The following is an 11,905-nucleotide window of genomic DNA, read 5'->3' as shown; positions in this document are numbered from 1 at the left end:
AACACTATCATCAGTTAAACCAGTTTACATGCAAGTCCTGTTTACACAATCATCAGTTAAATCTGGTTACATCAAGTCCTGTTTACACTATCATCAGTTAAACCAGTTTACATACAAGTCCTGTTTACACCATCATCAGTTAAACCAGTTTACATACAAGTCCTGTTTACACAATCATCAGTTAAACCATTTACATCCAAGTCCTGTTTACACCACCATCAGTTAAACCAGTTTAAATCACAGTCCTCTTTACACCACCATCAGTTAAACCAGTTTAAATCACAGTCCTGTTTACACCACCATCAGTTAAACCAGTTTAAATCCAAGTTCGGTTTACACCATCATCAGTTAAACCAATTTATGTTCTCCATCTTGTCTTGCTGCAGCACTCGACGCTGTCGCGTAAGTTTGTGGAGGTGATGACTGAGTACAACACCACGCAGTCCAAGTACCGTGACCGCTGCAAAGACCGCATCCAGAGACAGCTGGAAATCAGTGAGTGCACAATTCTACGCACAACACAACTCTGTACGACACAACTCTACGCACAACACAACTCTGTACAGAACATAACTACACACGTTTACATACAACACAAAGCTACACAATAGCACATAACACAATAATACACAACACAATATATAAAAGTATAAAATACCACAAACAACACATCACAGAGCATAACTCAATACACATCACAACATCCTACACAGGCTGTGCTTCTTGCTGCTGTCACATGACCGCCAGGTGTTCTGACCCGGTGTTCTGACCCAGTGTTTGTGTGTTCTGTCTGCAGCTGGAAGAACCACCACCAACGAGGAGCTGGAGGACATGTTGGAGAGCGGCAAACTGGCCATCTTCACCGATGATGTAAGCAGCGCACCTGAGCCTGTTGCCATGGGTTACCTGCTCCGTTCTCCATCCCCGCCGTGACACCGCCATGACACGGGGTTCAGAACGGTGCAGGGGCGCGCTCAAACATCAGGTGAACACGGCCTTTGTCGCAAGACTGTGGGGGGGCGGGGCCAGCAGTGGCAACTCTTATTTTGAAGGAGTCCTTTCAGATTGTCTTCTCCTTCAAATTAAAAGCTTCCGCACATGCAGGAAAAGCTATGGGTGACTACAAACAATAACTGAGCACCTCTGGTTGAAGCCATGCCCATGTGTGACATCACAGTGGGCGGACCAATCAGTGGAGGTCAGTGAAGCTGGTAAGCTTCAGGTGTTTGTTAGTCAGAACAGGTAAGTTACACGACAGGTAAACGTGAAAATAACAGAAATTATTAAGAATGAGTTTTAAATACAACAAATAATTGGCTGTTATTTGTTCAAATATTTAAACAAACACTAAAAAAACAACTTTTAGTATTTTTACAGATTTAATTCAGAAATGAGAAACAAAACGAATTAGATTCAGCAATAAACAAAAAAAAATATTGATTAAATTAGTTTTAATGGTTTTATACAAATGTTTGTTAATATTCTGTTCAGTGCCCTGAGATAACTTCTGTTGTAACTTGGCACTATATAAATAAATTGAATTGATATGGAAGAGGACAGTGATTGTGACATTTGTTCAGAATTCGAACTTTATTTCCTAAAATTCTGACTTTTTCCCGGAATTCTGAGATATTGAGAAAAAAGAAATGGCACCAATGTTCTTCCGTAGAGACAGATACAATAAAACCAGTTCAAACTCTTGTTTAGTTTCGTGTCAGAAGAGGCTGATTTCAGGCATTAATTCTGTAAAATGAAGAACAAATTAAAGTTGTTTACTGTTTTTTTGTTTAATGTAACATATTTTTATGGATAATCAGTTTGTTTTACAGAAGTCACCTTTGCTAATCTAATCTTTACTTCTCATTGAGATAAAAAAAAATTGTTGTTAAAGTGTTTTTCTCTAAACTCGTCCTGCAGATCAAAATGGACTCTCAGATGACCAAGCAGGCCCTGAACGAGATCGAGACCCGACACACCGAGATCATCAAGCTGGAAAACAGCATCCGGGAGCTCCACGACATGTTTGTCGACATGGCCATGCTGGTGGAGAGCCAGGTGGGTCACGTGACCTCAGGAGGCCCCGGGGCACGATTCAGGCCGGACCAACCAGACGTTAACGTCTGCCGCGTGTGTTTCAGGGAGAGATGATTGACAGAATCGAGTATAACGTCGAGCACTCTGTGGACTACGTGGAGCGAGCCGTCTCCGACACCAAGAAGGCCGTAAAATACCAGAGCCAGGCTCGCAAGGTAAAGTATCTTCACGCATTTACATGTTGGCAATTCTCTTACCGTTGCTTCTGCTCCTGGGCAGTATTTTCTCAAAGTTATAGGCTTCAAACATCGCGTTATCCATCTGATGAGCAATAGCTGATACAGTTTCCCCAGAGTGACTAGAGCTTAAAAGTTTAAATGTCACCGCGACCCAAGGTAAAGCCAACTTATTGAGACATTCTCTGTACCATCGATCTAGCACAGCAAACTCAAAGAAAACGTGTTTATTTGCCAACGTTTTTCTCCGTTTCTTTTCTTTTGAGTAACCAAATGTGTTCGGCTGTTGTCGGGGACACTTCAGAAAAAGGTACAAGCTTGAATCTGTAGGAAAATTCGCTCCCATCTCCGAGTCGTTCTTATGGAATCACTTATTTAAAGGTTAACTTCCGTCTAATCTTTTACACTTTTGTTTTCGTTCCAGTTGGCCGTCAAAAGGCTGACACAAATGTTTCGTTAGCCCGTTAACATTTTAAATCCAGACATTTGGGAGGATTTGCCTTCATGACAAGCTCAAACTGTAATAATCGTCCCACACAAGGATGTGTTTAGTTTATATTTGAACCCTGCTAAAACCAAAAATGGAACTTTACACGGTTAGCTATCAAGATACGGGGCTGTCCCTAAAAGAGGGACCCTGGCTGGTCCCTCAAGTTGAACCTAGAAGAGCTCAGTCAAGGTACCGTAAACAATTTTTGCTCCTGAAGGTGCAATGGGATTGAGCTTTAATTCCACTCAAGCATCACAGCTATCTTCAGAGTTAACAGGACTATTTGAAGGCATTCCAGATGACTCTTGGGTGCGAACACATACTTTACGGTACGTGTTCACACCCTACGTCAGGGTATCTTCAAAGGTATCAAAAACAGTACCAGCAAAAGATACAGAAAGGTAGCATTGATAAGAAACCATGCCTGTAGCCTTTAGGTACAACTGAAGCAACACGTGGATGTATTTTCATGGACATCACTGGACCTTAAATGGGCCACGGTAGCTCAGTGGTCTTGTAAGCCCAGGCTGGATCAGTTAGGAAATCTAGTGTAAAACAAATCTGTCGTGCTTGCTGTGGTGACCCCTGCAGAAGGGAGCAGTCGAAAGAAAAACAACAGCAATTTGAGTTTTATCAGTTTTACCTCCAGAGAACATAGTTATTGAGAGTTGGTAGAACTTTCTCCAAAACTAAACTTGTTGCTTCTGCAGCCTCACCAGCGGTCCACCAACCATGTTTTCTCATTTCGTCCTGCAGAAGAAGATCATGATCATCATCTGCTGCGTCATCCTCGGCGTCGTCCTCGCATCGACCATCGGCGGCACGCTGGGCTTCTAGGATGTCCCACCGTCTGCTGCCATGACGACCGACGCCGACCAACCGACAGCCAGCAGAGAAGAAACAGCAACGACAACACAAAAACTTGAAACAATCAACTAGGAAGAAATAAGAATCTAATCACAGATAAGAGGGAACACCACGGGTTTGGGCGGGGTACAAAAAAAAACTAAGAACACAACATCACATATAGCTGACTTATCCAAACAACGTAAACAAAAAGAGGAGACAAATATTTATTACAGATGTAAATGTATTAAACGTAAGAAGCAACAGAGGGGTTAGCTACTTGTAAAAACATAGCCTAGGACATTTACTTGTTTGTTTCTTCAGCTTTTTTCTTACTTTCTATTGTTTGTTTGTTTATTGTGAGTCCCCGAGGACAGTGACGGCTGCTGGGTGGGAGTTCTGTTCTTCCTCTTCTCACGCCGATGTCTGGAAACAAACACTTAACGTAGAGATCCAGAAGAAAACCTTCCAGAAAAGAGAACAGTCTGAGGGCCGGTTCTGAAGCGTCTGAAACGTCTCGCTGTTGGTTTAGGTCGCCCCTCATTGGCTGCTCGCTCTCGTCATTCACCTCCGTCAACCTGTTGAGCTCAGAGCCCGTCACGCTGAAATGTTTTTGCTGACGTCCTGTCGGCGAGGCGGCATCAGCCTCCCTGTCCTGTTGGACCTGTCCAACCAAAGGTCAGGGGGCAGGAGGACCTCTGATCTTCCTGAAAACATTTCAACTGGCCAGGTGACGATGGACTGACAGGTAAATGGTGGAGGAGAAAGGGGGGAGGAGGCTTTAAAGGAGGGTGGGAGGAGATGGACAGTTAATCTATGCAGTAAAAAGGAAGTCCCGCCTACTCATACCGAGACAGCCAATGAGAATGGGGGATTCATGCTGAAGCACCAAGAGCCTCGACAAAACTAACGAGAAGACCTGAAAGAACGAGCCGAAATCTAACGAACGAGTTCTCCGCGCGGTCCGGTTGATGTTTCGTTTTTTTGATGGGGAGCGTTTGATGCTTTTTGTCGTGCTGCTGTTGTGGTGCATGTGTGACGCGTCCTGTGAAGCCTGGCATCGTGTCGATGTTTGATCTGGTGTGTTCCCTCACAGAGTCCCGCCTGTGTGTGTTTGTGTTGGAGGTCTGTGATGCTTCAGTCTCACCGCTTCAACTCGTCAGGGTTTCCTTCCATTTAAAAGATCTTACGCCCGAATCGCACCGCTGAGCGTTAAGAGCTGGCCAATGAGCCGGCGTCGTGCCAAAATTTGATCTCCTTCCTCCTTTGTTCCAATTATTAAACAAATCATAAAACTACCTGCTCTTTATTCAGTGGTGTTCATTTTGCACAGTGGATTTATGAAGGAATATACTGAAAATAAAGATTAACAGTTGAACAGCCAATACATGAGATTTAATTGCAGACTAACGTTGAGCATTTAGATATAGAGTAAAAACGGACTGAAACATGGATTTAGAAGCTAGCATGTAGCATCTCTGCACAACATCCAACTAAACAGAAGGATTCAGTATGGAAGCTGGAACACGCATCCCTCCACATGAACACATGTATGTTTGTGGACACGCTAACGCCCCTTCATCGCATCACGTTCCCGCGTTAGCGTTAGTCGGCGCCGCTTTGCATGCTGTAGCATTAGCTTGTATTTGTGTAGAAGCTTGTTGGACTTTTATCACCTGTTTTCAGTCGTTTTAATGTGGAAGCAGTGAGTCCAGTCCAGTGCTGGTGGGGGAAAGATGGTGGAAAGTTCAAGAAAAGGCTAGTAGCTTGCTGCTAGTTAATCAGTAAAATGTTGTAATGAAAGAGGATTTTAACTGTACAAATTTACTAATAATTAAAAGTAAAAAAATTCACTTTAAAATAGAAAATGATTAGAATATTAGCATTAGCATTCAGCTCTTAGCCTGCACAAGAATGCACTCGGTACCAAACAGATGCTGATTTGGAAGCTAAATATTATGAATGCACGCTGACTGGGACAAAACACACACGTGTTACATTTCAAGACTATTTGTTGTAGAAGCATGTTTCACTTTGATGTTGGTGACCTGATAATTGTTGAAAGGCAGCAAAATGTGTGCGTTGCCCCAAAATGGGCGAAAGGTTGTGTAGAAAGTTTGGTAAGTTACAAAAACGTGAATCTTTTTTATGATACGCTCAAAGGAGCGGTTACGTTACATTTTAAAGAAACGCAGACAGTTGTAGCTTCATTAAATCCACGTTCACGCAACCCAAGAAGTTTGGCATGAACTAAACCAGTGGACGAAGACAAAACCAAGAAAAGTCTCGTCAGTTTCCAAACTAAATTATAGAACTTTATTTCAAAACTGAAGCAGGCTGTTGAACAGGACTTAAATTAAAGTGATGCGTTCCACAACAGAACCCTGCTGAAGCCTAAAAATGACCGTTAACTGAAACGTTATTCCACACGTCGCAGCAAAAAGCCCGTGTCCACCTGAACAAATGAAACTGAATGTTCACCTGTTCATGGAGACTGGGCTGGGGTTTTAGGGAGGAAGGTGTTCAGGCTCTGTGATACGGAGGTTAACGGACTTCTGTTGAGGCCGACGCTGAACGAAACACCACCTTGAACCCACTCAGCACTTCAAGCAAAACGTTTAGTTGTTAGAATTAGGAAAGTAGTCGTGTAATGTCTGTGCTTTCCCTGGAGGTGTAATAGTTAGCTTTGTTAGCTTTAGATGTCTGTGATGCTCAAAAACGTGTAGCTCCTGGATGGAGTCTTTTAAATTTGTATTATCATTTTATTCTTTGGCTTTCCAAAACCAAAATTGCTGATTTCACCAAAGCTTGACCTGCATGACTCGTCCCAGCAGCAAACTCTCTGAACAGGCTGTAGGTTCAGACCAGCTTCTCAGCTGTTGTTGTTAAATTCTGTTTTCAGAAATTATTTCAATTTTTTTTTACAAACAGTTGATTTAGGGATTATTAAACTCTGAACAAAACCCACTGGTTGTGTTGAGCTGAAGTGTTGCACACGTCTGATCTGACGCTTCTTGTGTTTGTCAGTTTGATGCTTCAGTCATCAGGAAGTCAGCTCCGTCATATTTCACCCAGCTCTGTGTTCTCGGCAGTCGAACATTGTCTGGGTTGTGTCCCAGTCGTCGTGGTTTCTGCGGTGGCGATGGTGGAAAACGGAGATCAGAGGTGTGAGGATGTCGTCGTAGCGCCAGCTATCTTCATGTCGCCTTTCCATTAACCTTTCTGTTTTTACATCAGCAACTGAAGAAAGTCCTCTCCTTCAAGGGTTTGGACTTCGAGTGTTCGGACATAGAGTGTTAAAACTACCGAGTGATCGGACTCTTCAGCCTCTGAACACTAACTCTTTGGACCCGTGAGTGTCTGAATCCCTGAGTGATTGGTCCTCTGAGCGTTTAGTCCCACGAACATTCAAACCTCGAGTCAATGGAGCGCTCAGCGTTCAGACTCAGCGTTTGGACCCTGAGTAATTGGTCCCATGAGCATTTTGACTTGTGTGTTCAGACCTTGAGTTATTGGACTCTGAGAATTAGGAAACAGGTTGTTGGGACCCTGAATGTCTGAATCCCTGAGTGTTCAGACCCTGAACGTTTGGACCCTGAGTGCCTGAGTGTTGGGACTCTTTATCATCGGCGCCCTGAGTGTTCGGACCCCTCCTGTCTTGTTGTAGTTGTACAAAAAGACGACCACGATGTTGGCGGGGAGTTGGACCGGCTCGTCCTGCTGAGTGTAATAATTATGATCATTTAAAGGCATGCAGAACGTTGTGGAGTTTGCATGACAGTGTTTGTTTTTGTACCCCCCACCCCCCGCACCCCCCTTATTGTGCACTTTAACATCGGACCTGATTGATTAGCACATTACTTACCGTTACTTCTCACGTTTCTGTGTTTTGTTTGTCGGACCATTATTTCAGAGTTTTGTTGAAAAGTGAACAATTCGCTCTGCTTCCTGCGAACGTCTCGATAGCTTCCACACCTCCTCCATCAGCGCAGCCCGTTTCATTTGTGTCGTTGGTTTGTGGAGGACTTATCTCCATGCCGTCTGAGGACGGAGCTGTGGGATAACCTCCCGTGGAGCCTCCGCCTGGCCTTGTGTGTGCAGCATGCTCCCCCTCCTCTCCGGTGAAGATCGGTGTGCGTGTGAATGTGTATGTGTGTGTGTGTGTGTGTGTGTGTGTTAGCAGCACGAGCTCAGACGTGCTGATTGCGGTTTGTCGGGTTGCACCTATTTCAGAAACATTTTAAGAGTTAGAAGCTCGTTAAAGGACTTCACGGTCACCGCTCTTTGATTTAACTCAAACCAAAGTGTTTCTTTCCTTCCTGCGTGTTCTCGAAAAGTTCGCCGCAAAATATCCAAGAGCACAACGCGAGTCAAGTTTACACTCACAAATTCAAAAAATGAGATAACCTCACCCCCGCCCCCACCACCACCACCAGCCCTCACTGCATGTTGGTCTGCCCATCAATCAATCAATCAATCAATTGGTCCTGCTACAGAACAAAGCCCGCCTCCAGCCTGGTTTCCCCGTCACCTGTAGATGTTCGTTAGCGTCTGATTGGCGAATTTCTCCTCCTCGTTCTCAGACAAAGGTGGTGCTTTCTTCTTGAATTGATTTCCTGCTTCGTTCTTGTTCTGTCTTTTTTCTTGTACAGCTCGTTCACCAGTCGTGATCACACTTCAGGATCGATGCTCCTCTGCAGGTCTGACAGTTCAGATGGTCCAACCAACCAGACGCCTTTTTATTCAATCTCATGTCTTGATTCTTTTTTTTTTTTAAACCGGCTGATAACGATTAAATTTGTAGATTAAGAGGTACGGAACCAGTTTCTGCTGCTCGCGGTTTTCTTTCAGCCGTGTAGAAAGACGTGAATTAGTTAGAAACGATCTGATAGTCAACCCTCCTGCTGCCCCTGGGTTCAAACGACTCAAAAAACACGAATAAAAAGAATAAGCAGCTTCTACGTAATGTCATCGACAAGCGCTCTTTCTCCAGGAAATCAGACAAAAACAGCTTTTTATTGATATGTCAGTTATTCGGGACTCCATTTCTGCAGACGCAAATAAAAGTTTAAAGTCTCCGAGCTGGCCGACTCCCCAGAACCAGCAGAGAGCGTCTTCCTGTGTGTGATGAAGGACTGTCGCCTCGTCAACCAATATTTAAAGAAGAATATATGAATATATAAATGTAAATCTTACATCAACATACTGCGTTTGTAAACCTGTAAATGTGCGTGGCCGTCGGCTGTGTCCAGTTTCTGTCAGAGCGGAACACAAACAGCAAGAAAAAAGTCAAGCAGAGACGGCTTCGGTGCGAGGCGGAGCCTCCAAAGATTGACTTCCTGTTAGCCAGAAGCAACGTAACCCGACGCGTCGTTCTGTCACTGCGTGTGAGCACGACGTGCTGCGTTCAAGTTAGTCGTATTCTTCCCCTTCCTCTGCGGTCGGATCGAGCTCTTCTCTGATGTGACTTTTTTCCCCTTTCTTCCTGATAAAATTTTCAGAAACCAAAACCTGTTCCGTGTCCGGCTCCGGTTGATACATAATATTTGTGTTGGTTGTTATGAATCAGATTCTTTGATCAAAACGTGTCTCAGCTCTTCAAATGAGACAGTATTTAGTTTATATCAGTGTTTTATTTTCCCCTTAGTGGGAGGAGTTAGGGGAGGGGTCACATAAATAGACCACACCCACACGGTCCTTGCCATAACATGTAAAAAATACACTTATTCTTGTTATTATTATTATAACCATAAATGAGAACTACAATGCAGTAAAACATTTGCAGACACGCAGAGGGAGAGCGAGCGGCTTCACACAAAGTGATCAAACAGAACTTTTAAAGAGGTTATCATAGCAATGATTTCAAGAAAAACAGTTTATGTTATCATAAATAATAGTAGTAATATTGAATATTGAATGCTCGCAATTTTGTCAACCTGAAACTGGAATCTTTGTGTTATGTAATTATTGTAAATAACTTCAGAGAAAAAATGACTTGCATGTCTATGTATAAATCTAATGAGATATAATTCCTGTCAAAGTTGACGAGCAGTTCGATTTCTGTCCTTTTTCGCCATTTCTGCCCCGCTGACGTCATCTGTCCTCGGCCCCGCCCCCTTCAGATTGCCGCCCACTTGTTTTGGTCACGTGGCTGAAAAACATGGCAGGGAGTCGACGTGGCGAAGCTTCCAGCGTTGTCGTCGTCCGCCGCGCTCACTTCAGCTGCTGTGTTCACGTCCGGCAGAAGAGGAGCAATGGTGTTTTTTTGTAGCAGAACTTTTACTGAGCTGCACCTTTTCAACCCTTTGGGTCTTTTTTTATTTTATATTATTTTATTGTTGCTCCTGTCGGCACAATCCAGTTCGATCAATCAGAAATAAAAAAGTTGTTCGTGGCGTGAACACAGCTACACATTCATCCATAACCCCAGCTCCAGAGGCTCCGCCCACTGGGTCCTCTGATGAAAGTGCTTCCCTCCATATTAGGAAACTTAACCCCGCCTCCAGGGCTTTAGAAGCCACGCCCCTGATCATTTTGGAAGTCCTGCGTCGGACTCCCTGTTGTGCATCTCTCAGCCACAAATAAAGCTGCCCATTTTCCCCAGCGTTTAGTCTGCACCCAGTCTTCTAAACTGCCTTCCCCACCAGTTCATAGCCATATCCGAAGGTGCTGAGTCAGCCAGTGCAACAAACAAACACTCAGCTAGTATTAGCAGCTCTGACGTCAAACTATAGATAAATATCAGTGACAAGAAGTTCATGTCAATAAAAAGTGCACGACCTTCAGCTCTCATCTTCACCTGGAACTCACGGCGGGTTTCCTCTGATCGTCTCATGGTCTCCATGTTCACAACCAAACCTGCAACCTGAGAGCGTTGCGTCTTGACATCCTGGGTGAGTCCTCCTGACGTACCGCAGAACGCCACCGCAGTCTTCCTCCTACACGGCGTTGCTCTATGTTTTATTCCTCGCCGAGTTCCTGGGCGAGATCTTGGCTCGCTGAACCCAGGACCTGAAAGTTTGTGTTTCTAAAACGGGCCCGCTCGGTTTTACAACTTTTATGATTTGGAGGAGCGCGGTTCTGTCAGAGTCGTTCCCTGGTTTCAGGCCCGGTCTCACGCCTCCCGCAGGCCTGTCGTAACAAAGCGTGCAATATTCTGAGAAACAAGGGCTGACGTTCTCATGCCGAGGCGACGAGCCGGCCGCCGACTTCTACAGCGACTCCACCTACAGAAACAAAGGGACACGTTTAGACGCCGTCAGACGTCCTTTAGAACGATAAAGCTCTGGTTTGTAGTTCGGGTGCAGACGGATGCCGTGCCACGGGAAAATGATGGGTGAAAGGCGGAGACGCGAGGACAGGAGACGGAGACGCGAGGACAGAAAAAACCTGCAAACGTTGAAAAAGATATCACAAAGAGGACAGCGGCGTCGCTTTTCAAGCTCAACTTTGACGGGAAATGCAACTTGTGTCCCGTTTCTTTTGTGTGTGTGTATGTGTGCGTAGCGTAATGTAAAAGCGATCTGTCCCCCACCTCCCTCCCCCTCCTCCCCCCTCTCTCGTACTGCTGTTGGCTGTTCTGTTTAGTTCATGTGACGTGCCAGTATTCCCCCTCCCTCCTTCTTTACCCCGATTCCCCCTGCCTCCCTTACTCTCTCCCTCTCAGCCTCCCCCTTTCTCTTCATGGATCTTTAAGATGACAACTCTATGCAGATGCTGTCTTTTATAAGTGTGTCAAAATTTTAATTTAAAATAAAAACTAAAAAAAAACAACAACCCTGACAGACATATTGAAATGAAACAAAAAATTAATAAAGAAGAGGATTGTTCAGTGTACCTCTGTGACGTGACGGCTTTTTATTGTTTCAGTCTGTCTTCCTTCACACGTCGATGTTTTCATGTTTCTGCTACAACAAACTTCTGCAGCTCTGCTTCATCACTGAGATTCTTCTCCAGCGCTCATCAGATCATAAATCTCTGCTTTCACTGCAGATTTAATCAGATTATGCAGTCACACATCAACAGTCCCAATCTGCTCCTTGTCTTTTCCTATCTTCATCCAAAACATCCGGAGTCTTCTGTAAACTTCAGGAGCTCTGGACCAGAAGTTCTCCAGGCAGGACGTCCTGAACAAGCGCGCAGTAGGACGATAGGTGAGAGAATCTGAGCTGAGCAAACAGAGGAGCTTAAACTCAGAGAGGGACAATTACAAAGTGAGAGCAGCTGGGCTGATTGACAGATGGAGGGCAGGTGTGCAGAGGACAGAGATGACAGATACTACGATGGGAAACATCCTGAA

The 11,905-nt window shown here is 44.6% G+C and overlaps 1 protein-coding gene across 1 annotated transcript in view; it reads left to right on the top strand.

Moving 5' to 3' along the window:
- LOC119421820 (syntaxin-1B) overlaps positions 1-4,568 on the top strand; it is a 56,564-nt gene extending 51,996 nt beyond the window's left edge. Inside the window, exons 6-10 of the mRNA XM_037689184.1 lie at positions 387-495; positions 797-870; positions 1,918-2,055; positions 2,139-2,249; positions 3,517-4,568. Of these exons, the coding sequence (XP_037545112.1) occupies positions 387-495; positions 797-870; positions 1,918-2,055; positions 2,139-2,249; positions 3,517-3,597 (513 nt within the window). The 3' untranslated portion in view covers positions 3,598-4,568. The remainder of the gene's footprint in view (positions 1-386; positions 496-796; positions 871-1,917; positions 2,056-2,138; positions 2,250-3,516) is intronic.
- The last annotated feature ends 7,337 nt before the right edge of the window (positions 4,569-11,905 follow it).

Source organism: Nematolebias whitei, chromosome 15 (genome assembly GCF_014905685.2).
Source record: "Nematolebias whitei isolate Nwh7 chromosome 15, NemWhi1, whole genome shotgun sequence".
Taxonomy (NCBI): Eukaryota; Metazoa; Chordata; class Actinopteri; order Cyprinodontiformes; family Rivulidae; genus Nematolebias; species Nematolebias whitei.
This window is presented reverse-complemented; position numbering and strand designations above follow the sequence as displayed.